At 47.2% G+C, this 27635-nt stretch overlaps 1 protein-coding gene across 5 annotated transcripts in view; it reads left to right on the forward strand.

Annotated features, from left to right (window-relative positions):
* Gata4 (GATA binding protein 4) overlaps positions 1-27635 on the forward strand; it is a 75327-nt gene that overhangs the window by 20849 nt on the left and 26843 nt on the right. For 2 of the 5 annotated variants that reach the window (XM_074055283.1, XM_074055288.1), the window contains exons 1-2: positions 4782-5303; positions 8735-9817. In XM_074055283.1, the coding sequence (XP_073911384.1) occupies positions 9205-9817 (613 nt within the window). In that variant the 5' untranslated portion in view covers positions 4782-5303; positions 8735-9204. Of the gene's footprint in view, positions 1-1225; positions 1473-4781; positions 5304-8734; positions 9818-27635 lie in introns of those variants that run through there. The other 3 variants (XM_074055285.1, XM_074055284.1, XM_074055286.1) reach the window with 2 other exon arrangements.

A 27635-nucleotide genomic window follows, 5' to 3' on the forward strand; every position in this document is an offset into this window, starting at 1 on the left:
ATTTTGCCTGGCTGTGCAACCAGCAGTGGACCACTCCCTCTGCATCTGTTTTTGACTTCAGAGTCTTCCTCTAAGAAGTGGTGGGGATGCTGCTCACCTGGGAGCAATACCCTTTGAGAGGTGTCCAGCACCTGGAGAGATGCTATTAGCAACCCCTTTTGTAAGTTCAATCACTCAACATTTATTGAGCACATACTATGGGGGTCATGGTTGCTTCTTCATAGAGTTTACCTTTCGTAATGTATGTGGTAGGGTGGGAGTGTGGACAACCAACCACAGAAAAACAAATTTATAACCCTAGGGGACAAAAGATCTATGGATAGAGCAAATGAACCTTTTTATTATCCAAAGAAAGCAAACTTGCTCTTGCTCTGCCCTCAGCACTGCTGGGCTGTGACTTCAAAAGTCTAACTGGGGAGAAGGAAGGTCCTACAAATGAAATAACGGGATTAGGTCATCAAGAGAGATCTCAGAGGTGGCTACTTTTGTCTCCAAAGGGAAGGGCTCCAACAGGCAGCTCTGCTGGTAGGCTGAGAGCCTGGGGCCTGGGAAGTGGGTGACCATAGTTCCCTCTTGTCACTATTTTCCCAAGGTCCTTGTGTCAGGAGGGGTGAAGGAGTCTGGGGACAGGAAGATGGGACACTTGCATCAGCTCAGTGACTCTGCTGAGGCTGCTGGGGAGCCAGAGCTCTGGGCTAGTTCATTCACTGGCAGCCATGCCTAGAGTGGGTTCAGTTCTGGCCTTCGCTGCCCTGGGACCTGCAGAGTGCTCTCTTTATTCCAAAAGGCTCTGGCATCTTTCCCAAACTTAGCAAAAATATTCACACACTGCTTTTTGCCTTTCTTTTCCTTCCCACAGGTGCTTAGATTATGAGACACAAATTATTTCATTTTAAATCAATTTTAATTTTTTTAAATGTCAGACATGCTCATTAAAGGAAATTTAGAAATTAAAAATGACAATTCTAAAAAAGTATTTCATGTCAGAAGGCTGGCATTAAATAGAATAGAAAAGAGAATGGAGATTGGAGACCTAACTGCTTCCACCGGCTGGCTTTGCCACCTGAGACTAGTTCCTTAACGTCTCTGGGCCTCCGCGAGCCCTTTGGTGTTTTCTGGAGAAAAAAAATGTAATTTGAGTGTAACATATAACCTGGAAATGACTATAAAATATGAGGGGGTGTGCCTCAAATTCCGGTCCACTGCTTGGAGGCACCCAGGAGCATTTGTGGAGGTCTGTGGGGAGAGCACGGCTTCGCTTTGCAGCACCAAACAATATCTTTAAAGTGAGACGATTAAAACGTATTACTTCCTCTTCGCCTGGCGTCTATTGGCAGGAGGTTGAAGATCCAACCCTTGGTGCAGAGCTTAGTTCCCGCAGGTACCGGGATGGAGTCTCTATATCCACCCTCTTCCCCACTCCCCCCAAGAATTCCAAATGTGGAGGCGTCCGGCTCCGGAGAGAAAGAAAGGTAGGTCTTCCTGGCCTGGCAGTTTAAGTCGTTCTCTATTTTTCCATTATCAAGGTCGGGCTCTCTTGCTTTGCACCTTGGCGCCCCTCCCGCCTGATTTTTTAGGTTGGGCCACGCAGGTTCAGGGTACAGTCGCAAAAGGAAAGACATTGGTGCTTTTGGCCAGGGCCCCACCAGGCAATTCAAGGACCCTGTGAAGACCGGACCCAGCATTCGTTCAGCGCGGGTCACTTTGCAAGTCTGACCTGGGGCCCTTGTGCACAGGTCCGAGGAGGCGCGTCAGCCTCTCCGAGGAATTCGTTCCAGGGGATTTCGTCCCGTTTCAGGTTCGCTCTGGGGAGAAGGAGTTCTTATTTTTCATTAGAAGGCTCTGAACACCTTGGGAGCCCCAGAAGTTTTCATGCGTCGTTTTTCTCTGGATGCGGAGGCCTGGGAGGCCGATCCCCACCTGGTGCTGAGGGGCCTCCGCCCCCCAAAATTTGAACTTGTGGCCCCCCGACATCGCGCTTGATTTAAAGCAAACCCGAGTGCATCTCACCGGGAACTAGCGGGACCCCGGCGCTGGGAGGCAAACCCTCGCCCGTCTCACTGTGAACTCCACCATCCGCTGCTTACTTATTTCTACGGAATTAGAGTTCAGATTGCTGTATACAGACGCTCGGCTTACTATTTCGTCTCTACCAGGCTATGAACCGACTCAAGTCCCCGGGGCCTCCATGCAACAGGGAAACGCAATTTATTCTTGTGTCCTGGAGAGAGTCTGTTTTAAGAGGACAGTACCTCTAAGTAATTCTCATTTATCAAAACGCTCACTACTTGATGCTCGGTCATTAGACCCAGGCCCTAAGTAGAAAGACATCAAAGAAAAACGAGATTGAAGATGTTCAGTGTTAAACTCTCCTCCACAGACTATGAGAAAACCGAAAGAGGACGTGAGTGCAGTTGGGCTACCCTCCCCAGGCCAGCCCACGAACATCCTCCTTAAAAATATCCTTGAGTCTGAACCTCAGAGCACCCACCAACACACACACACACACACACACACACACACACACACACACACACACCAGCGGCCTCCTGAGCACAAGAGAAGCCTGGGAACCTAGAAGCCACCACCGATAAACTCCCTCCAGCCCCCTCCAGCAAGGCCCTGAAATGCTCTCCGCTCCTGGCAACGCGCGGCGGACGCGTCGGCTCCCTTCTCGCCTCAACGAGGAAGGGGAAGAGTCAAGGAGGGAGGCAACGAGAGGGAGGGAAGGAAAACCAAACACCCGCAACGAGCAGGCGTTTGCCAACCATCTCTGTTCGGTCCTTGAGTCTTAGGAGAGAAATTTTGCGCTGGGCGGGGGGCGACCAGAACCATAAACAAATGTCTCTCTCTGTCCCAGTCACTTTCCAGAGGCAGAGAATATTCCCGGGCCACGGGCTTACGGGCTTTCAGCCCAGCAGGAAGTGTGGGTAAGGACCTCTGGTGGAGGTCCTGGCAAGGAGGGCGACCCAGGGAATCGAATTCTGGGTTCGTGGCAAGCAAGTTTAGAAACAGCAGCTATTCCATCCAGTGGTCTCACAATGGCCACCCAAAGCAAAGTCTGTTACTGCCCCGACAGTGTACAGGAAGAGACTGAATGAATTGGGGAGATTGGTGCAGTGCGGGGAAGGGGGGGTGGAGAAGACTTGCGGCAGAACACCGCACTCCTGCACTACTGGAAGAATCCTGCCTGGGAGTGGCCTGGAACTTGGCAATGGGGAGAACACTTAGATGGCCACTCGGCCAGGTTCTGAGCCCCAAGCCCCTAGCTTGTTGGGGGGAAAAAAATCCTCTGCCTATTCCCCAGGCTCAGTCTTTTTTGTTCTCTGAAGGTAGCTCGGGGAGCCACAAATCCTCACGAGGTTCTCCCAAGCCCAGCTTTCAGCTCTCCAGAAAGCGCTCCCAGGCCCCTTACACAAGCCTTGGGTTGCGTGCCTTTCCCGCTCACCCCAAAGAGGATGACAACCCGTTTCAATATAGGATAGGGATGGTACCATTCTCTCAGCTGCGTCTCAAGGTGCGCGGATCACGGCGTGCTTGCGAATTCGTTGTGACCCAACGCAGGTCTCCAAGATACCCAAGAAGCCTTGCCTTTTAAGTTACCAGGCCTGGAATATGCGGCGCCAGATTCTGCCGATGCTCTGGATAGGAGTTGGGGGAAGCTGGAGAAGTGACCCTAAGCATACAGGCCCCCAGCTATCGCGGTGCGGAGGTACGTGAGCAGGCAGGGTTTTGGTGCCGGGCTTAAGTGAGTCTAGCTGGCGCGCGGGCCTTCAGCAGCTCTGCGCCCCTGTTGGCCTCAGTTTTCTCTCCTCTGAACCTCCGCACCTTTCGTTCAGGGAAGAAAATTCCCCGCGCAGCCGCGCTCAGTTCTTCCTCTGGGATTTTCCTGAGAATCCCCAGGAGTTGGCCAAGATCCCATGGAGGGGGGTTTCCTTCCCATCAGTCCCGCGTCCTAGCCTGGTCCTCAACGCCCCGCACGGGCGGGGAGTCCACAACTAATTTCCAACTGCGGAAGTGATTGTCATCCCTAGCCTTGTTTCTCCGATCAGGACAGGTTTCTTGCAGGGTGGTATCCTAGCCCCCTCCCGATCTCTCTAATCTGGTATGTGAAATCTGTGCTCAGTGAAAGAAATTCGGCCTTAAAAAAAAGCTTAACCGAGAGTGTGAGAGCCACCGGCAGGCTGTTATCTGGGGCTGAAGGCTGCGGTAATCGATGGGTTATTTTTACGCAGTAATAGGGCCCTGTGATTGCTCTATTAACCTTTAGACCTGTCTGAGGGACTCTCCGGCTCACGGCCCCACTGCGCCAGGGCCTACAGGCACTGACGCCGACTCCAAACTGAGGTCTGACACCCTCCCTACCCCCACACCAGGGAGGGGACTATTGTCCGGAAAGAGCCCCCTCCGAGGAGAAGCCCTGCAGGACCGCCAGGCTCCCCAGCCCCCACCACGTCCTTTAGTTTGGTGCGGTGGCTGCTGCAGGCTTCAGAGAAAATAGGGGGAGCTCTGAAGGGAGGAGGCCGCAGGAAATGGGAAACGTCGACGGGAAGGGGTGCAAGTTTTGCATAAATACATTAAAATTGAGGGCTGGTGCCGGGAGTTCTCGGCGCCTTGTAGTCTCCGCAGGCTGCTGGGAAAGGGCATGGGAGGCTTCGGTCTCCATGCTCGGTCTCGAGGGGCCAGTCCGGGATTTGGTGTCTCCTGGGCCTCTCCGGAGTCCGAGTCAGGGAGGATCCCCATTACTCCCGCCCGGAAACCTGAAGCTCCGGGGGTAACTCCGTGCCCCGCCGGAGAACTGGAGCGGTGCAGGAGAGGTCACCTTCCTCTCTCTCAGCCCCGCCCCTCGCCCACCGCGGCTGGACGGGAACCACTGAGGGGTGGGGAGTGTGAGAGGGAGCTCATTAATAAAGCTGTCCCTGGGCAAAAATAGCAAACCACATCGACCTCCCGCTGGGCGGTGGGCAGTGCCCTGTGCCTTGGCGACTGTACTTTGACGTTTTCCGAGGAGATCCCTGCTCCTGGACTTTGCCTGTTGGCGGAGCTTTTTGAACAGCCCTGCAGGCAGGCGCTCGGCAGAGGTGCAGCGGCGGCGGTGCGCCCCCTCCCCCCGCCCTTGCACGTGACTCCCTCGGGCCACTCAGCGGCCGCGCGCCCAGCGCAGGGGAGAGGGGGACCGCGCGGTGAGCTGGGGGACTCGCCGGAGGCCGGCACCGTGGCCGCCAGAGGCTCAGCCGCCGCTGCAGCTCCGGGGGCGCCCCGGGAGCGCGCGTCCGCTCTCCAGGGAGCACGAGGCCTTGCAGGTAGGGTTGTTTTCTCTCTTCCCTTTCCCTGACCCTAACCGCGGTCTGCGGAACTCGGTGCTCCTCCGCCTTGTTTGCTGGGGAGTAAGAGGCAGCTAGTAGAAGGTGGAACAGAGACCTTGTCACTCCCCCGTCCCCACATTGGCCAAAGCCTGCCCTGCTTTTGACTTTGGCATAGCAATTTCTTTAGATCGAAGTAAGATTGGGGGAGGAGGAAAGCAGGGAGGGATACTCGAAGTGCGTTTGGATCCTTTTTGGGTGAACTTGAACAGTTTTTGTCATTCCCACCCCCAGCCCTTGTTTGCATCTCACTGGTCTGGGCCTGGGTGGCGAAGGTGACCGGGGGAAATCATTCTGACCAACTGATCTAGGGCAGGCCGCACAGCAGCTCGAACATCGAGGGGCGTCGCCCGCCAGTGAAGTCGGGGACGCTGAGTGGCAGTGGGAGGCCGCGCTGCACGACCTGGGGGCGGGCGGAGGTGCTTTGAGGTCTGAACGACCGCAGAACCCCGGCCTTTTTATGTCATTTCTAGCTAGCCTCCTCATCTTCCACACTGGGGGCTGGGGAATCAGTGCCCAGCTTAAGCTCGACCACCCACACTACTTCTGCGCGACCCTGGCGGAGGCCGGAACCCGCGCGGGCAGCAGTGACGCCTCCACTGTCCAAGGCTAGCTCCCGGGATCCACGAGATTGTGCTATGCTCTCTGCTGCGGCCTAAGAGTGGGAAGCGGTTACCCTTGAGAGAGGAGAGGAAGAGAGAGAGAGAGAGACGCCCGGATGGTGAACTGCCACCAGATAGAGGAAAAGAGGGACTTTGGGACTGGGAAGAGGGTGGCGAGGGACCCGCGGCGAGTGACAGGCCCGGGCAGCATGGCCCCCGCTGCTGGGAAGGTTGGGAAGCACCTCGGGGAAGTATTTCCTGTGCCCCTAGAAGGTAGCCAGCAGCAAGTTTCTTTCCGGGCGTTTAAAGAAAGAAAAGTTGCAATGGGGTGACGGGGCTGAAGAATTTGGGGAAGCTTCATTCTTACTGGCTAGGGTGTGAGCTCGTTTGTGTGAATTTTCTGCGCCGCAGGCCGAGCGCGATGGCGCGAGCTGAGTGGAAAGAGAAGAAATGACCTGTAAAGCGACAGATCAAAAATAGATCAGAATAGGGTTGGTGGGTAAATCATGAAAGGAAAAAAGTATTACTTTCGAACTTGGGGTGAATTGGGATGAGTGATCCGAAGGAAAAGGTGGTAACCTGGGCGATCCTTCACTGCTCAGGAGCCTCAGTGCGTCTCAGGAGTTTGCGGTGGGCCTGACCAAGCCCCATTGCAGAAATCGGCCAGAATACTTTCTTGCCTTGCTATTGTTCCAGTAATCCAGTCTCAGGTAATCTATCAGCCACTTGAAAAGGCAGAAAAGATACTAAACACAAGTGTGAGATTTGCGACATTTTTAGCAGTGTTCATTGTAAAGTTTACAAATTAGCACCTGTATGTAGGTTGGAAGTTAAGAGTACAAAATTCTAAATCTCCTTCTCTTTCTACAGTTTATGAGAGAAAATAAAGTTTACAGCATTATCTTTTAGAACTGCAGGAGCATTACGGGAAATACAAAGAAATAGAAATTAGATTCTGAAAATTTTATTAAGGCAAATATATATATTTATTTACTTATTGAGATTACTAGGGAGTATTAATTTTTCACCTTTATTTTCAAAGGAAAAAGCTAGTTGACCTCCCGTCAAATGTATTGTGTCCATCATTTAACCAAACTTGTTGGAAGACAGTGTTCATCAAACCAGTGTTTTACTGTATATTTTGAAAGCAAGTAATAAAATCATTTAGTAATTACCACGTGGCTATATAATATAATGCTATTAATTCCATTACTGTTAATAGTTGTATTGTGAAATGGAGAAAAGTATTATATGGTATATACATATTAAAGATTACATTTCCATAAAATTTACAGTAATAAAGGTGATGATTTATATAGTAATATTACATCCCAGGTACATTCTTAGGCTACATTAGAAATCTGTAGTAACAGTCAACTATTTTGGAGAACTTTTGTGAGCCTGTTGTAACAGCCTTATAAAGGTCTTGTTGTAAATGCTGTATATATATAAATTTATAATCTCCACTCATAATCCTCACAATGACCCCGTGGGACATGTATCTTTAATATTTGCACTTTGCAGATGAGGAAACTGAGATACAAGGAGGTTAAGTGGTTTTTCTAAAGCTGTTTACTCAGAAAGTGACAGAAACTGTATTCATATCCTTGTAAGTGTACTGTTGCAATAAAAAAGAAACCCGTGTCAGGTGTAGCTGCTGCTTCTTAAAGTTTGGTGGGCAACCTCAAACTTTTGGGACTTTAGAGACCCCTCCACTCTACCCTCTAATTGTATTTTAATCACAGACAGGATTCAAAACTTACCAATGTGTTAGTTCCCTCTTTTGTGAACAAGGCAAAACCCCTTTATTTAGTGGGGGTATGGCGAAAAGGATTTGAAGCACAGCAGGTGCGTTAGAAAATGGAGCTTTTAGGATTTTTTAGAAAAATCCCATAGGATGCTAGGAAGCAAGCAGACAATGAAGCCCTGAAGCTGCCCTTTCCCTAAGCAGCCTCATTGGTGTGCTGATTCTGCTTTTGGGTGGACCTGTGATTCCACCTGAATAAAACCATTCAGTGATTTAGAGTGGTTCCTTGAGTTCTGTAAAATGACCTTGTACATTCCTCTTACTTTTATAGTACTCGTATGCAACTGCAAGACGTCTAAAATGTAATTATTTGCAAGAAACATGTAAAGTGTCTGATTTGACATCCACTGGTACAGCATATGGTTAAGAGGTTTCACAATGCTTTTTACGAAGTTTAACAGACACTTGCTCATTTATAAACATCCAGACTGTGCCTCTAGGTGGTTTTTTTTTTTAAGATTACAAACAAAACTTTAAGTTGCTGGTTTTTATAAAGTTTGGCATTTGGCATTGCCCCCCCCCCATGAACAATCTAAACTTTCTTGATCAGGAATGCTGGGGGAGGGGAATGAAGAAAAGATGGGTGAGATTTATTGGATCCCAGTCATTCTCTGGAAACCGAAACCCTTGTACAATACTGTAGCAAAAGTATGCTTAAAGAATAAAGTAAAATTCCTGATAAGCAATAGAAAAATAATTGACCCAGATCACAAGCAATAACTGCATTCCCAAGAACCTAGATCCCACATCCCCTTCATCGAGCTCCGCAGTGCTTGCCATGGGCAACTTGACCGCACGTCCCGGGCAAAACAAAGGCCGCTGTTCCCGCGGTAGCGCGCGGTCTCCGAAGCTGGGACCGAGAGGGAGGATTTCGTTTGCCGAGCGGGAGGAGCCACCGAGCACGGGAAAGGGGACTCTAAAAGCTCTGGCATGAACTTCTCTCCTTGTCCTTCCTCCCTTAGTTCTGCGGCCGCAGTGAGAGGAAGGGGCCCGTCTGGCCTTCGACGTTGGAGCCAGCCTAGGGGACTCTGCGCGCATCGCGGGAGCGCTGGAGGCAGTGCGCGGCGCCGGGGGCAAGACAAAGGCCTCGCGGCGGAACGACTGGGTGACCCGCAGGCCTGGCCGGCCACTACCCCCGCGTCTTCTGCGGCCTGTGGGCGCTCGGGACCTGCAGGTCCTGGGGTGGAGTCGACCGCGCCAGCACCACCTTCATTCCGGAACATCCAAAAATTCAATTCGGGATCTTCCTGAGTAAACAAGAGCTCCATTCTGGATTTGATGCGTATATATTTTTGAGCGATTTGGGTTTTTCCCTTTGACTTTGACCTTCGTTTTCGTGACAGTCCCGCACGCGTACATTATTATCGCTGTTCTTGTTTTGTCGCTCCTTGATCCGAGAGGGAAGGGAGCGAAGAGCTCGCTCGCAGGGGCTATGTACCAGAGCCTGGCCATGGCCGCCAACCACGGACCCCCGCCCGGGGCCTACGAGGCGGGCGGTCCCGGCGCCTTCATGCATGGCGCGGGCGCTGCGTCCTCGCCAGTCTACGTGCCCACGCCGCGGGTGCCCTCCTCGGTGCTGGGCCTGTCCTACCTCCAGGGCGGAGGCGGGGGTGCTGCGTCCGGTGCTGGCTCGGGGGGCAGCTCCGGGGCGGCCCCGTCGGGTGCGGGGCCCGGGACCCAGCAGGGCAGCCCAGGCTGGAGCCAGGCAGGCGCCGAGGGAGCCGCCTACACCCCACCGCCGGTGTCGCCGCGCTTCTCCTTCCCGGGGACCACCGGGTCCCTGGCGGCCGCCGCTGCCGCCGCCGCCGCCCGGGAAGCCGCGGCCTACAGCAGTGGCAGCGGGGCGGGGAGCGCGGGCCTGGCGGGCCGCGAGCAGTACGGGCGCGCGGGCTTCGCGGGCTCCTACTCCAGCCCCTACCCAGCCTACATGGCCGACGTGGGCGCATCCTGGGCCGCGGCTGCAGCCGCCTCCGCCGGCCCCTTCGACAGCCCGGTCCTGCACAGCCTGCCTGGCCGGGCCAACCCCGCCCGACACCCCAATCTCGGTGAGTACGGAGGGCTAGCACTGAGGCGGTGGGGAGCGGACCACAGCTGCCTTGAGCCCTGTTGGGGGCATTGAATGGTTCGCGAGTGTATGGCGGGGAAAGGGTGCTTGAAGCCATCGAGTGTCCAAGAAAGGCCCACTGAAAGCTGGCAGCGATGAGCGATTGGTGACGGCGAGGATCCCAGTCCCAAGGATTCTGTTTGAATGAGGCGGCTGCCTGCCTGCTGACCAAGTCCCCTTCTGTAAAAGGGTGGCGAGGTCTGAGTGCAGCCCCAGCGCAGTCCCCGTCGTGGGGTCCGTCGGGCCGCACCTGGCAGTCGGTCCAGCGGGAGTAGATGGGCTCGCAGGGGGTCAGGAGGAGCAGCCCTGGGTGGATGGCGCTGGCAAAGCTGGGGTGCTGCTCGCATTTCCTCTCCACCCTCCCCTGGGGGCTTCTGCGGCCTCGATTGCATTGCTTGGACCTGAGATCTGGGCCATTTGGCAGCCCAGTTGGAGGAGCCCTCGGAGTGGCAGATGATTTTCCTGTGGGGGGTTTCACACCAGCAACAAAAAGGGAGCAGCAAAGGAGACCTCCTGGAGATGGGTTAAACTGGGGCGGCTCTAATGGGTCCCCTGGGCAGACTGTGTGGTCGCACGGTGCCTGGAAGACACCTCTGGTCAGTGTCTGGGAACACAGGAGACCTAGAAGGACTTCTTTCTAACCCGCAGTTAAAAAGCGTCTTGGCGCGCGTTACCATGCCTTGAGTCTCCTCTTCCGCCCAGGCCTGGGAGTCGAAAAGCAGTCATGATGGGTGCGATTTAATATTCCCATCGCATGTCAGACCTGGGAGGGACAGCAAACGTGTCCCTCTTCTCGAATCCACAGATGAGGCTCTGCGAAGGAGCCTGGCCACGTGGGCTGAGAAAGAAAGGACAGTGGCACCCGCTAGTTCAAAATGCAAACGACCTCTGGTCTTGAGGAATTTCGGGAAGTGTCGGAAGACCGTGTTTGGATCGAGCTGGTTCTTGTGGGGGAGGGGAAGCCCGGACTTGAGAAACAAAGTTAACATTTATTGACTACCTACTAAGTGCTAAATCCTTTTGCTTTTGTTCTCACTTTGAAGAGTAAAGTCTGTCCTCCCTGTTTGCCATGTTTGACTGGCTCGGAGAAGGGTCCCGGCTTTGAAGAGCTTTTAAATTGTTCTGGGTGGCTAGGGAAGGTCCCAACAGGGGTCCAGCCAAATACAAGTCCCAGGTAAACTGATTAACCATGGAGGTGGCGCCCGGGCTGTGTCTGTGGCTCCCAGAGCCCTCCTCTCCACATGGGGAAACCAGGAGGGATCCCTGGGGGAGGAGGGGTGGCCTGCGGATCTCTGCGGGTGAACCTTTGAGATAGAGCAGCCTAGCGGCCTATCCACACAGGGCGCTGTGATCCTGCAATCTGAGTCTGTATTCTCTTCAGGACGCTCTCTGAGCCTCTGGCTTAAAATAGGAACGAATGGGCCAGGTGTGGTAGGGCAGGTCTGTAACCCGAGCACTCAGGAGGCTGAGGCTTGAGGACCAGTTGTTCCAGGCTAGCTAGAACCTGGGGTGGGGGGAGAAAAGGTCAGCTACAACAACGAAAAAGAGGAGGCATGGTCCCCATAGTTTCACTTCTTTTAAATTCTTGGTGGGAGAGGACAATTGCTTTGTACCCCCTGTAATCCTGGAGTGAGAATTTGGTGTTTGGCTTAGGAAAAAGGGAGGAGCTTCGAATCGAAAGATGGAAGAGACCTTCTGGTCTTTCATTTTTTACAGCAGTGTAAAAAATGAAATGACACTGTGAGAGCACACAGTGGGTGCTGAAGTAAGTAACGTTCCCCAAATTTCAGTGTCAACACAGGACAAGCTGACTTTTAAGGAGCTTTCTAGAACAGCCAACTCCACCCGACCAGTCAACCCATGAAGTCCCTGGATTTTTAAAATTTCCTCCATAGCCAAGCATTTTAAATGGTCAGGCCAGGAGAGGTGCCATGCTGTCTCTCAGGGAGTGTGAGGCATGTTGACGCTGGTGGAACTCAGATCCTCAGCATCTGTGGTGCTGCTTACATAAAAGCATTACTTCAGTTAAAAGCTGCACACATGGACGTGCGCATGGATGTGCTTTTGTTTGTTTGCTGCTCAGTGCTGGGGATTAAACCCAGGGCTTTGCACATGCTGGCCAGGCACACTACCCCACTGAGCTAATATCCCAGTCCCTAAATGTGCTTTTTATATGTTCTGCCCATCATGGGGGCTCCCTGGTAGATGTCTGGCAGATTTAGAGAGACCCAAGACTAAGTACTAGCTGACACTGAGTGAAGGAAGGAGGAGAACTGATCGCATGGTGTTTATAGAGCATTTCCTGTGGGAACTTAATGCCACCAAGCCCTAAGAGTGCTGTACATCATAGGCTTTTGAAGCCCAGCAAACCTCCCTTCAGTTTCAGGTGCCCCGTGGGACCTTGGGCAAATTGCTTACCTCTCTCTGTTGCACCTCTTTTTCTGTAAAATGGGATCAGGTGAGGTCACATTTGTGACATACAGTATTTGGCTTTGGCCTTCATACTGATGGCTATTTTATTAAAGTCACTCATTGTTATGTAGAGTGACCAGTTTTTCTTTTTACCTGGGCCTAAGGGTTTTCCTATGATTTGGCAACTTTAGTACTGAGCCTAATCCCCAGTGTACCAGGATAACTGGTCAACCTGAGTCAACATGAATATGGGACAATGAGCTGAGAGCAGAGGAAAGAAAGTAGAGAGGGTTTTTCCTTTTGTCTGAGACTCTGGAAGTCTTCACCTGAGAGGTGACATCTACTTTGGGTTTTGAAGGGTGAATACAAGTTTGCCAGGAAAAGACCCTACAATTAAAAGAAGAAAGGCAAGGAAAAGAAGATATGCCCCCTTTTACTTAAATATACTTTGTAGTACTATGAAATAATAGAACATGGCTTGTCTTTTGCTTAAATAATATATTTATCACCACACAGAGGAATTCACCCTGAACTCAGAACATGTCTTTACTTTCATGAGAAATAAGAGAACACCTTTGTTCTAAGAAATATTAACTGCCTTAGTATTAATAGTTAACACCTTGCTAGAGCTCTTATATTGAAATAAGGCAAAAATCAAAATGATAAAAGCCTCAGGGGCATCTGAAAAGTCCCTCACTTATGTTGGAAGAAGTTATTTTGCCCTAAATATAATGCATGTGAACTTTAATTCATTCCAAGTTCAATATAGGCTGTGGTCCTGAGCAATTGTTGAAATCATGAATTGGGTGCATTAATGGAATTCTGTGACCTTACTGAGGGCAGGTGCAGAGTCTTACTCACATTGAAGTGCCTGGCACATGCTGGGCAGTTAGCAAATATTTAAGTAGAGATCTAGGAGGTAATTGCCCCAGGACTCTGCCCTGCCCTGGTCAAACCACACAGATTGGCTGCTTAGTCCTTTAAGCAGCAGGGTGTGGTGTACTTGGAAGGCTGAGGCAGGAGGATTTTGTGCTCAAGATCAGGCTGGGCTACAGAGGGAGTTCTAGAAGAAGGAGAAGGAGCAAACTGGAGAGTTTATACAGGATGGGAGAGGGGAGGGGGTCCTTGGGAAACCCTTGGAGAAAGTGGGGCTCTGAAAGTCTATGGTCTCTTTCTTGTTGCTCTAGATGAGCAGATCCTAGGTTTGAAAATGCTGTTGTGCATGACTGTGCTTATTTGGAAATGCAGTGTTGGCTATGGCTTGTCTTTATGATAGACTGGACACTGGAAGTGCTTACAGGGAGGTTTCATGACCATCTGCCAGTGGAGCTGTGCCCACGGTTCTTACATTTTGAGGACTAGGACCTGTGTGTGCTGCAGAGTGCCTGAAGCAGGATAAAATTGCCTCCATTTAAAGAACCCAGTTGCACGAATGTGTACATTCGGTAAAACTCATGGAAGCAGACTCTTAAGATGGGGTCTCATTGTATGGACATCACACTACAGTACAGTTGATTTTCATATCAATTGATGCTCGTGTACACTTAAGACTCAAAAGGAGACTGAAATGGCAACCATATATAAATATGTCTTGAAGGTTACCGCATGGTGGTAGATGTTACTGGATTATTCTAAGGAATAATTGTTCTTTTGAAGAACAATAGAGAAACAAGCCATTGGTATTCTCAAAGAAGCTCAGAATTTTTTAACGCTTTGCACGATCACTGAAATTAACAACACAATGGAATGCATGAGTATCAATCAGTGCCATTGGAACTACTAATCTTTACAAGTTTTGCCCCATCATGTGTGGGGTGGGGCATTCAAGGTGTTCAGAGTTTATGACGAAGGTCAGCGGAAAGTGCTGCAGTGTTTGCTAGCTCTTTTGGGGACGGCTTATCAATTAAGCTCATTGCTTTCAGAGCCAGTTCATTTAGACAGGGAACTTTGTGAGACCAACTCTGAAGTAGCCTGTTTGGCTAGAGAACGATTTGGCAGTCTTCAGGAAAACTGGAGTTGTTTAACTTTCCGGTTACCACCCTGAGCAGGTCAGTTGAGTTGGAACTGCTCTGTGGTGCTAAGTGGAGAACCAATTAATAAGGAAGGTGTGTTGGGGTGGCCTGGGGTGTGTCACTGCTTCTAGTGAGATCTGTCATTTGCCCAATTGTGTCCCAAGAAAAGGTCAGGCCACATTTGCTAGGCATTTTCTAAGCCCTGGTTGGATAGACGTGCTGGAGACAGTTCTCGATAACACTTTATTCTGTAACCCTCCCTGATTTTTTTTCCTTCTTTATATGCACTGTGAAAACAAACACACTCTGAGGTGTGGGGAAACAGGAATTCTGATACCTGTGGGTGGGAGTGTAAATTGGTGCAACCTTTACATAGAGTTGTAGAGTCCTTGGCAGTATTAGTCAAATTACAAAGTAGACAGCCTCAACATAGAAAATTTGACTTCTAGGAATCCATTCTCTGCTGTATATTAATCGCATCACTGTTCATATAAATAAAATTGGAAAACAAAAAATTGCAAATAAAACAAAAAATGGAAAGCAACCTCAATGCACAGTGTCTGGGACTGTATGCATGTGGTACCTACAAACCATAAACTGTCACGTAGGCATAAAAATGACAAAGGTCATTAGGTGACAAGGGGGATCTTTCCCAAGACATTTGCACATGCAGAAGGTGTGTGTAACACATCTTCACTTTGTGTTTAAAAAAAAAAACACAGAAACAGAATTCATTTCACTTGAAAATCCACAAATTATCTTTGGATAATTGCTAAAGAATTTGTAAATACAAATTCTCACATGGGATTTGCAACAGCGATTGCCTGTGAGGAGGAGAAGGGGCAGAAGGGGTTAGTGAGGGTAAGGGTGGAAGGATATGTGTCTTCAAACTTACAAAAAAAAGTTTAACCTTTTTTTTTTTTGGTAGTACTGGGGTTTTTTTACTCAGGGACTCATGCTTGCTAGGCAGGTGCTCTAACAGTTGAGCCACGCTGTCTGATCTTTTCTGTTTCGGGTTTTTTCGAGATAGGGTCTTAAAGACAAGTTGCCCAGGGCCTGGCTTTGAACCGCAATCCTCCTGATCTCTGCCTCCTGAGTGGCTAGGATTACAGGTGTGAGCCGCAGCACTGGCCATCTTAACCATTTTTGTATTCATTTATGTGCTTCGTTATCAATGCACTTAATAATGAGAAAATATGTTTAAGTAAAGGGAAGTTGAAGTTATGTTTGGTTTAAATATTTTTATCTTAATTATTGCGAACTGGGAAGTTCAGTGCATTAAGTGTATTCAGACTGTTATATAACAGGTCTTTTGAACTTTTTCATCTTGCACAATTGAAGCTCTCTGCCTACTAAACACCAACTCCCCACTCCTCTCCTGCCCCAGTTCCTAGTGACCCTCGTGCTGCTCTCTGTCCCTGTAGATTTGGCTGCTCTAGGGACCTCCCATAAGTGGAATGACACAGTATTCTTTTGGGGTCTGGCTTACTTCACTCAGCATGATGTCATCAGGGTTCTCCCATGCTGTGCTTGTGTCAGTTTCATTTCTTTTTAAGGCTGAATCGTATTTGCTGTAAGTACAGACCTCATTGTTTATCCTTTACCCTTTAAAGAACTCTTGAGTTGCTTCCACCTGTTGCTGTTATGAATAATGCTGCTGCGAGCATGAATGTGCAAATGGGACCTTTTGAATTTTGAAGAATGTGACTGTTATTACCAATTTTCAAAAGTGTAAAGATGGAGGCACGGTTCAAGCAGTAGAGTGCCTGCCCAGCAAGCACTAAGCCCTGAGGTCAAACCCACTACTATATATATATATATCTCCAACTAAACTTTTAAAACAGACATATGTTATTCATGAATCAACTTCTGAAAGTCTCTCTCCTTTTTTTCCTATATTTGGTGTTTATAGATACACAAGAAAAGTGCTTTAAGACAAATTATTGTTTATTGGATTTGGTTTTTGCCTATGGTTTTACAAACTCTGTGGGGTTTTCCATGGTCCTGAAGCTTTTTCAAAATCCTGCCAGGCAGATTAATGCCAAACTTACCTGCAATCCTAAATTTTGTTTTTGATTTTTATCAATCAACAGAGGCTACTTTTCTCCTCTTTTCAGTACTGGCAGTAGATAAGCCAGCAGTTGTCAGGTGTCCCTACTCCTATGCTAATAAACTTCCCAAGTTTCCCTCATGGGCACAAACAGGCAGGCACACACCCGGTAGTCTGCGTCCTCTCCTTGTGGGCATTTTTTTTTCCAGGTTGTATTGGGACTAGAACCTGCTAGAAAACAAGTAACCTAGTTACCTTCCTCCAGGTTGCAAGGTGATTCTTTTAAGTCTGTCTTTCAAGCCTATCCTTTTAAAATAATGGAGTGTAATTAATTTAGAACTGAAGCCCATTGCAAATGGTGCTGCTTCTGCTTGCCCAAGAAGGACAAAGGCTTCTGCGTTTTCCTTGCCTTATTCTACAAGGGAGCAATTCTTGCAGGCTGGGGCTGCTACTTTCAGAACTTGAAAGAACCAGATTGACCTTCGATACACCCTAACAAGGCCTCATGGAAATACCCCATGAATGTATTACTCCAACATTTTATTGGCTATCTACAGAGCTACTCCTTTGTCATCTTCTAAAGAACACAGGAAGATAATATGAGTGTGGTTATAATAGGAATAGCCTCAAATCTTATTTATATAAAATAAATGGATAGTTTTGGTACATTGATACCAGTTAATGACTTTTTTAAGGAATGGTAGGGTAGCCTGTACCTTACATGATATCCCTTTGTTGAGTCCTTTGTCACAGCTTAGTGGAGGGACTTTAGTCTTTCCTGAGAGGTGGGGATGATGAACTCCATTTTGCTGGAAGGAAATTGATGTTTGGAAAGATGAAGTGATCTGCCCAGGTGGGAAGGGGTAAGCACCAACTCTGGCATAGAACCCCTGGAAATGCAGCCTCTGGGATTGTAGCTCCCCCTCCTACACTTTGCATTTGCTACATTGACATGAGGACACTTAGCCCTTCAGGTGAGTGGCAGCTGAAGGACTCCATGAGAGCTCAGATTTCCAACTAACTCTGTCTCACAGGTTCCTCTCCCCAGCACAGCTTCCTGCCCTCCAGTGGCTCTGCAGGTGCAGTGTCTTCCTGAGTCACCCTCCTCATCATTCCCATCCTGCAGAGCTTGCAGCTGGGAATGCAGTGGTAGGAATCTCAGCCTTGCACAAGCTTCCTTCTCAGCCTCCTGATCCTGGTGTGCAGAGAATTAAAAAGAGACTCCTTGAATTTAGACCTTCCAAACTAAAGGACTCCCCTAACTCTAGCCAGACATTTGATTGCTTAAGAAGAATGAAACCTCACAGCTCTCTCAGAAATCCCTTTCCTGGGAGAAATCCATAGACTTACTCTCTTTTCTCTGAAGATTGCAAATATTGTTGTGGTAGGAGCAGAGAAAGGAGGGGACATTAGTTAATATTTTAATAAAGATGAGCATGGGGCATGGCTCCATGCACCTCAGTCAAAAGAGCTGGGAAGAATTGTTCTGTGATGAAGCCAGCAGTCGCTCAGTGGAAGCTTTCTTGTTTCTGGCAGGTGGCCTATGGTTTTATCTACTACTGCTTTCTAATCAGAATTGGGCCAGGATATTCAAGCTTCTAATCTGAATGAAGGGAATTTGGATTTCTGCTTTTGGCATTTTGCAGGAGCCCAATAAATGACTTGATGTTTTTAAATATCTTTTTCCTACTAAAGACAAGTATAATCCAGGCAAGTAAGCCATTCCTCTGCATGTGGCATTGAGTGGTCACGGGTATGCTTGTTTTGGAGGATGAGAAATCCAGAAGTTACCACCCAAATTTGGAGGGAATCTGTGAGAGTCATGAAATCATGGGCTTTGGGATCCCCAAATAACAGGTCCAGTTTTACAGCTTAAATCTGAATTCAGTTCTTATTTCTTAAGCTTCCTTTTTTCTCCTCTCAAGTTTAAATCTCCGTTTTTACTTCCAGAAATCCAGTCAAACTTTATCACCTCTATTTAGAAGTGATCGATAGCAACTGGTGAGCAGGTTAATTATAATCGCAGAATAAACGCTGAAGTCTCAAAGTTCACCACTTTTGCAATGTATTCAAACCCCTTGGGGACCTTGCCAAGAGGTGCGCATTGACCCATTGAAGCAGGTGTGGGAGTTTGAACCAGGGACAGACAATCAGATCCGATTCATGACTACTCAATTTGGTTTCTTATCTGCAGCTTTTCCTATCTTATGATGTCTGTCATCTCAGATAAAAAAAAGTTCATCAATTGAGCTGGAAATGGCAAGTTACATTTTCTTCTGATAAAGGTTTTCTAGTTGTTTTATCAGATTGGATTGAAATTGTATGTGTCTCTGTCAAAGTCTGCAGTGACCTTTTCAGATATTTTATCAGGTATTAGGTGGAGGCATTTTCTTTCTTTCTTTCTTCCACCTAGGAAAGAATGACCTGACTTCCAAGATCATAAATCAAACCAGGTAAAGAGAGGTAATAATGCAAGTTGCCCCTCAAAATTGAGTAGGCGGGGAAAAACAAACAACAAATAAAACCTTTCCCTAGCATATAGCGAGAACTTAACTTGACCCTAAATAAAGAATGTGGTTCCCACGGAGTACACAGTTAATAGGGAAATACTGCTTATTTAGAAAAGAAAATGTTTTCCAGATAAACGTGGCTTCAAGAAAACAAGAAAAAATTTTTTCAGATAGTGTCAGTAAAACTTTAATTATCCTTCTATTAAATTCAATGTATGTTTAATATGCAAACTGAAAAGCTCAGATAAACTAATGTACAAATAATTGGTAATTTTACCATCACAAGATAACCACTGCCAAACATTAACCCTTGACTTTTTCGTTACCATACATATTCAGGTATGTATATGTCTATATTTTAAAATAGTCATAAAAGTTACTGTTAAAAGTCACACAGCACTGAAGATAATTTCTTTGAGATTAGTGAGCCAGATTGGCTCCCTAAAGCTGTTCCCATCTTAAATAAAGTAAAAATGGGAAATTGTTTAAAAGAACTGGCAGTAATAACAGATCAAAAGATGTTTTTCAGGCTGGGGTGTATAGTTCAAGTGGTAGAGCACTTGTCTAGCATGCTGAGGCCCTGGGTTCAATCCCCAGGACAGCCAAAAAACAAAAATGTTTTCCAATCTTACAGTATATTGTTGATATAGGCAATTGAAAGGTAAGAGCATATTTATAATAACTTTTTTTTTGTGCTGGGGATCGAAACCAGGACTTGAGCCTGCTAAGTACACACTCTGCCACAGAGCTACAGCCTCAGTATATTTATGTTTTAAATTGGTGCCCCTTGAAGAAAGGCCACCATTATAGGATGTGTTGATTTATGAGGCTATCAATCTGCAACTTAGAAGGGATCCAAGAACCCAGCAGCCCCAGGGAGGTGCAGGCTCATTGGTCTGGTGCTGAGGAGCCCTGGGTTCTGGTCCTGCCCTCATTCTCCTGCTGTGTGATGTTGGGCAACTCAGTAGGCCTCTCTGCTTGTGTATTTGCATTTGCAAGATGAGGAAAACCAGGTACAGAAATGGTGAGGAGGACTGTTCCAGGCCCTTTGGAGATTTTTTAAAATCCAATATCCCCCATGAGAGTAACTCAGATTGACAGCAGCCCAGACTGTAGCTATGGTATTAACACTGACCTTAATGAGCCTAAATGGAAAGTAAATCACCAGCATTCACATCAGCTGTGTTAAGTAGGTTTCATTAAGAAAAATTTCACAAGTTTCCCTGTGAAATTTTACCTCTGATGAACCAATTTTTTCTTACACATAATAAAATACTTAGCTACTAAAATGTAAACTCAACTTTGGGAAACCATGGGTTGTGACCTCAGAGTGGTGTTGGTTTATGGTTTCTTTGGTTTATTGATAAACCCATTCAGTGTCAGAGGTTCTGGGAGGCGCAGAGATTAATAGAGGGTAGAGCTGGTTACAAACATCTGTACCAGACATGTCCTTTCTTCACTGGTCAAGCCAAAAGTATTTCTTTCCACTTTCTGTGAGTGGCATAGTTGAGCTTTGGAGATAAAAACAAGGGCAAGATTGTCTCTGAACCCCAGCACCTCACCGTCTGGTAGACAAGATAAAAAGGGAGTGTGCACTCTCAGGGCTGTGCTGCAGAGGGTGAGTTTCCATTCTGTAGGAGCACACAGGACACCTAGACCTGCCTTGGCGCCAGAAGTAGAGGCCATGCTTGTTGGAGAAGAGGGCCTCTTCTGTGGAGTCCTGAAGGCTGAGTGGATGCTTGCGTGGGGAGGGCAACACTGACCAGGGATGGTGCTCGTGCCGCTCTTCTGTGGTGATCTCAAGTGGAGGAAACAAGGCTGAAGAGCAAGCAGATACATCAAGAGTTCAGACTTGGCCTGGGGGAGTCAGAAGTCTTGGAAGTAGAGTGGGATTCAAGTAGCACGTGGGGCCTATGATGTAGTGCAAAGCCTGTTGATTTTGTTTTTGTCTTATTCCTGCAGGATGGTGACTGCCATCCCCCATCCTGCTCTGTTCTCCATCCCAGCAGGGACTCATTCGGTGGCTGATGCATATTTGGGGAAGTTTCTAGTGTACGTGCTTTAGCAGTGCATGGTGTATAGTGCTAGGGCACAGTCACAGGTTGAGTGAAGCACAGATTGCCTTCTGTCAGGCTAAGAGTGAAGAGGGGGCAAAAAAGCCAGGCCAGTTTCAGTCCCCAAACCTGGGTCCTCAACCTGGCATGGAATTGCTGCACGGTTAATGTGACCCAGGAGGCAAAGCCTTTTTTAACCCCCCTCTCATACTTTCTCTAAAGGGGAGATAGATGGTGGGAGTGGCCTTAAAAGGAATAGCAGTAGTTACAGGGAAAGGACTGTTTATGCAGGCGTTATCATAGGCCCTGTGGGATGGATTCACCAGAGCACCTCCCTGCCATGAAGTCCAGAAATGAAGCTGAAGTGTTCCAGTTAACCTGGCTTTCTCTCTTATTTTGAACCTCTTCATCTTTGATCTGTCATTCCTTAATTTTAAGTTCAGTTCTTCCCTTTTATTTATGTATTTATTTATCAATTTACAAATCTAGCTTTAGTGGGTGGGGTACTCGAGCCCTTGTGCATGCTAGGGAAGTACTCTGCCAATTAGCTATAATCCCATCCCAGCTCTTATCGTTTAAATGAGTTTTTTAAATATGGACTATTCAAACATAGGCAAAAGGAGAGTTTAGAAGATCCATTCCCCAGATTCAACAGTATCAATTCATGACCAGTTGTTTGGTTTACATCCCGGCTCACTTCCCCTGTACTGTGATATATTGACGCAAATATGAGACAGTGTATCTTCAAATACTTCTGTAGATCTGTCTGAAAGATATAAGGACTGTTCTTAAAAATATAGTCCCACTGCCTGAAACAAATGAACTGTCACTCTTCGGTATCATTACGTCTAATTTTCTTTAACAACTTGTTCAAATCAGGATTAAATTAAGGCCTGTTATGTCTCCTCTGTAGACATGTCTCAAGTTTCTTTTAATCTCAAGGTTCACCTTTCTCCTCCTTTTCTTTTTCTTGCAATGTTTGCCAAAGAAAGGAGAGTTTTCTCTTCTGAAGACTGGATTTTGTTGACTTCATTCTCTTCCTGACATTTATTTAACCTGTTCCTTTACCCCCTGTTTTTCATGTAAATCAATGATTGGAAAAATCAGATGCAGGTCTGTGATGCCTGGACAGCCATTGCCTAGATGTATTAGGGGTTGCAAATGGTGTTATTTTAAATGGTGTTATTTTAATGCTATCATTCCTTCTTCATTTATCAGCTGGAATTCTTCCTAACAAACCAATTTTCAACTTGCTGAATACTTGGTTGCACTGAGGTAGTTTGCATAGGAGAGGCAGGATTAATGTTTGCTACTTTCATTTTACTTTTTGGTGCTCAAAATAGTGAATTCTCTCTCTTACATCCTTCAGAAATTCCCCATAAAATGAGACTATTTTAGTATTATTGTGGACTCAGGGATTCAAATACCTATGACGTATTTTATCCCCATGCCCTAGTGGACGCTCAGATTGTGGCATCTTTACCAGTGGAACAAGTTCAGATTGTCTCTTGAGGTCTTGTGACAAAAATCTTACTTTAATACTTTCCTGCTTTCTGTGCTACAAAACGTTCCAAGCTTTTCCTATGCATGTTTACTTTCCAGACCTGAATCTGGCCATTTTCCCAGAAACCCTGGCTTCTTTTCGTAAGGCGAGGTCCTGGAGACCCCTCTTGGAGCTAGTTCTGCTGTTGTGCTTATTGTGATTGAGCCTTTAGTGATTGAACATGCAGTTAGGAAATACACTCCTCCCAGCTCAAGGATAGGAAAAAGCATATCATGTATTCATACCCCTGTTTCCAACTGAAATCGGGGACTAAAGCATTTTTGCTTTGCTTCATAATCTTTTAAAAGTTGTGGTAAAATACACATAATATGCAGTTTCCAACATCTTAGACATTTTTAAATGCATTCACATTGTCGTGCAACCATCACAGCATTCGTGTCCACAGGCTTTTCATCTTCCCTACCTGAAACTCCTAATCAGAACACAACAAATCTCCACATCCCCTTCTCTCCAGCCCCTGCAATCCCCATTCTACTTTCTGTCTCTATGAACTTGCTTCTCTAGATAGCTCATGTAAATGGAAGCATACAGGTGTTTGTCCTTTTGTGGTGGGCTTAATTTACTCCATATAATGTCCTCAAGATTCCTCCATGCTGCAGCATGTGTCAGCATTTCCTTCCTTTCCAAGGCTGGGTGACATGTGTGGATAGACCACATTTTGTTTATCCGTCCATCCTCAAGGGGCTCTTAGGTTGCTTCTGCCCTCTGCCTGTTGTCAACACTGCTGCAGATGCACAGGGGTCTACAATGTCTGCTCAAGTCCCCACTTCCATTTCTTTTGGGTCCTTAGCCAGAAGTTGCATTGCTGGATAATGTGGTAGTTCTGAAGAACCTCCATACTGTCTCCCACAGTGACCGAGCCATTTTACATTTTACATCCTCCATGGCATATTAGCATCCATCAGTTCACACCAAAAATCCCATTCTTGACAAGTCCACCATAATTTCTCATTAACATCCACAAAGCCTCAGCGTAATAATACTAACATTATCGCCAGTGATACTATTCTTGAAGCTCATTTTGTGTGCCTGTTTCAGTTATTCCCTATCTTTATTTTTATTTATTTAATTTTTCTTTTGCTGTGCTGAGGATCAAAGTTATGTCCTCCTCCTGCATGTTAGGTAGACGTTCTATCACTGAGCTATATCCCCAGACCATTTCTTTCTTTTGACTTTGAATTTAGTGGTTTTAGCTTTGTGGCTTTGGGATCCTCTACAAATTGGTCACCCACAATTCTCAGACTTGATGCAATGCCCAACCCCAGGTGTGTATCATGGGCATCACCACCAAGTCTTGGACCTCCTCCACTCCTCAGCAGCCTGGTTCCCCTTTAGGGGTGGCAAGGTAGACACAACTGGGGCCAGACAAGAAGGACCTTGAAAATAAGGCAGAGAAGTTTGGGGCTTTGTGAATAGAGGCAGGTCTGACAAAAGCAGTAAAAATGAGAATATGTGCATACATCAGGGTTTGTGTGTGTGTGTGTGAGAGAGAGAGAGAGAGAGAGAGAGAGAGAGAGAGAGAGAGAGAGACATGACTGGCATGGAGGCTGAAGGCAAGGTTCAGTAGGGGCAGTCAGGGGCATTATCTGGCTTTGGCAGTGAATGAGAGATGATGGAAATAGAAGGAAAGCCAAGGGGAAATTGCCAAGCCAAATGGGGCAAGGAAGGAAATACATGGGTGAAGACATGATCATTATCTTTCTCTTGAACCCCTGTAGCTGCAGTGTGGGGGGAAAGAGCTGTGGACAGCTTGTGTAAGACACCTTCCCTGTGCCTTCCATGCCCAGTTTACATGGCCTGGGATGAGTCATTGTGATACTACCTACCAAGAGCTGGCATCTGAAGTTTCTTCTTCGCCTTTGGATTCTGGGCTGTCCTTCTCTGTTGTCATGGGAAGAGTCCCTCATGGTGCTGGGGAGTGCCCCTGCATGGCTGGTGCACTCCCTGTGGTAGGGGTAAAGGAGAGGAAGTGGGTATATGCTGTGGTAATGAGACTCTGGATCAATGACAGAATCCTGGATTGGGGTCCATCACTGACTTATCATGATTCCCGGCCAATGCTACCTCCTCACTTCTCAGGGACTCCACTTACCCATCAGACTCATTTTTTCAGGAGCTTAACTTGCTGGGTTGAAAAGGTCTGGGTAAACCTTTGAACAGTGAGTTGAGTACATCTGAATAGATTGTGGAATCACAGAAGAGTTGATCACCTCATGGTCCCCTTTCTACCTCTATCATGGCCCAATGGCAGAAACGTTTTGGAGCACTTGCCCCTGCTGCCTGGCAGTCTCCCAGCTGATGGGATGGGCTGGGGATGAATGGCCCTTTGGCAGAAGCCATCATACAATAACTGGTGGCTTTTTAATTCTTAAACTTGCTCCTGAGAGAAGAGCAAATTCTACCGTATTTCTGGAGAACCCTTTGGATCTGAGCTCAGGTGAGTCTTGATCTCTGTTGGGACAAGTGAAACTTCTACCTGAGGTGACTTAAGGGTGTGCACAATTGTTATCTGGTCACAGGAAGTTCTGGACCCTTGGGTACTCCACAGTCCATTTTTCCTTCCTTTGTTAATAATTCCATAGTGTTTTGCATGCCCTTTACCCTGCGTTCTCTCCTACCTGACTGCAGAACTGGAAGCAAACAAGAGGAAGAGTCAAAAAATACAAATTCCTACTGCCCTCAGTTGAAAGAGAGGTATAGAGGGCAGACCTTGTGAGTGCATGGAGGCTGAGATGGGGTCCGCTCTGAATCTGCAAGCAGCTTTTGATCTGTCCCCAGGCAGAATTCCTGAGAAAGCCCACGGTCTGCCTGCATGCTGCTATTTTTCTGTCAGGAAAAATAGGCTTTTTTTTTTTCTAGTGGAAAATAGACTTTCCACTAGACTGAAAGTGCTTCTGGACAAGAAATACACTTTGTGTCATTTTGAGTCCTTCATATAATTGCCTAGAAAAATTCCAGATAAATGTTCGTTAACTGAAAAAGGTAAAGCCTGGAATTCAGCCAGAAGTAGATGGCCCCTTTTGGTCCCCTATTCATATCTGCATGCATGGCCCTATGGAGACCTCTCCAGGGAGGGGAGGAGCTATCTTTGTAAAAGGGGCCAGGGAGGAGGAAGTCCGGAGATGAGCCTGCCTGCATTCATGATTAGTTTACATAAGAGAGGGACTCTGAGAGACAGGTGGGGGCAGGTTGAGCGAGTTGTAAGAATTGTATAAAGGTTAGGAGATGAGAGAGAGTGGGAACTCCCAGGGAATGTTCATAAAGGTAACCATTGCAAAGGAACAGGGTGCCTGGGGTGGGACCTGATGGTGGGAGGATGGGTGGTGGTGGTGGCGATGGTGATGGTGACCACGCAGCACTGATTATTGCCTCTGTCTGAAACCTTCAGAAAGGTGGGGAGGTGACTTGAGGCACCGCTGTAGAGCCGGCTGCTATTAAAGGTGTGTGTGGGGAGGGGTAGCACAGGCAACAACAGCTCACCTGCTGGCAGATAAAGAAATCAGGTACCCTTCCTGTTTTTACCTCGTAAAAATCAACTGGGTGCATTCCTTGGTCCCATGGTGTCTGTGGGCCCTGATGGTGCCCTCTTAGGCTTCTACAGGCCCCCTCTGAAGCCTTCACATCCTGTCGCTGTTCTAGGCCTGGAGCCAGATCCTCTACAATCTTTTGCTGCCAGTCTATAGAGACCTAGAGTTTTTACCCATCAAATTTGTCCTTTCCCCCTGGCCAGGGCCTATGTCCACACTTTTCCTCCTCTTCACATGAGCAGACTCTCACTCCTTCCTGGAGAGAGAGCCTCTGGAGGCACCAGGAGAGAGCTGTGCCTGCCGGTCACTGCCTCTCAACCTCATCATAACAAACGGGCTTCGTTGCTCACAGATTCTCTGTAGACACAAACTCTCCGTCAGACTCTGTTTAAAGCGTGTAAGTGCCTGTTGATTTTTGGAGGATAGGCTCTCCTGCCTGAAGTGCTTCACAGAAGTGACAAGACACTTTCCTTTGGGGAATGTTGATATTAAGTTTCCTGCCCTGTGTAAACACATCTCCAGGAATGGCATTAATAATGGGGACCCGTTCCCCAGACAGAGCAGAGGGGTAGTGGCAGAGCAGGAAGAAAAAAGAAGGGGAGAGCTGGCCAAATAGACCACATAACGTGCTGTGTGTGCAAAGGGACAGCCATGAGCCAGATTTTTGTCCTTATTTCCAGGTCTCTTGCTTGTTTTCCTTATTGGAGCCTCTACCTTTTTATTATTTGGGAGCTGAAAAAGGAGAAATGGTAGTCTTCTAGCTAAGTGAACCAGTTTGGGGAGAAACAACAGATTTAAAATTCTGGCTTTATTCTTTATATATAACGTCTCCCAGTTTTCACAACTATAAATTTGAGTAGAGGGCTAGAGGGAGTCCTAGAGTTCTTGTTTAGCATTCATGAAGTCCTGGATTCCATCACCAGTGTGGAAAAAGTAAATAAAAAGAAACCATTTCGTGGAATTTTTACACTAGTGTTCAGAAAGCTAGTATTTGGCATGTGATTTGTGTAAATGTTAGCCGTTGGTCACCCATTAAAAAGTTGGCTATTGTGCTGTACATGGTGATGCACATCTGTAATCCCAGCACTTGGGAGGCTGAGGCAAAAGAATCCTGAGTTCCAGGCCAGCTTGGGCTACATAAAAAGACCCTATCTGGAAAAAAAAATTAACTACTAACATTAGAAGAGGGACTATTTAAAATATGGGGATTTCACTACTAGAGAATTAGGATACGCAAGAGGCTGGCAAATTGAATGAAGTTAGGGTTTTGTTTTAGTTACAGTTTGTCTCCTTCCTCACATATGGGGTAGCACCCCACAGTCAACTGATTGTCCATAATTCCTTCTTCATAGGGACACATCAGTGTAAGTAAAAGTTAATTGGGATTGTAGATATCTGAAGAGTGACTTATCTAGATTTAGAATATTTTATTTTATTTTATTTTTTTATTTTTATTTTTATTTTTTCTTCCCCCCCCCCTAGATTTAGAATATTTTAAAAGATTCTTCCAAGGGAGTTGGAGCCAACTGTTTGCCTCCTTTCTGTTTCTTTGAACATAAAGAAAAAACACAGAAGCTACCTGGGTTGAACCAGAAGGAAAAGGACTGTGTGGTTCAGTTGTGGAGGGTGT

This window comes from Castor canadensis, chromosome 14 (assembly GCF_047511655.1).
Source record: "Castor canadensis chromosome 14, mCasCan1.hap1v2, whole genome shotgun sequence".
NCBI lineage: Eukaryota > Metazoa > Chordata > Mammalia > Rodentia > Castoridae > Castor > Castor canadensis.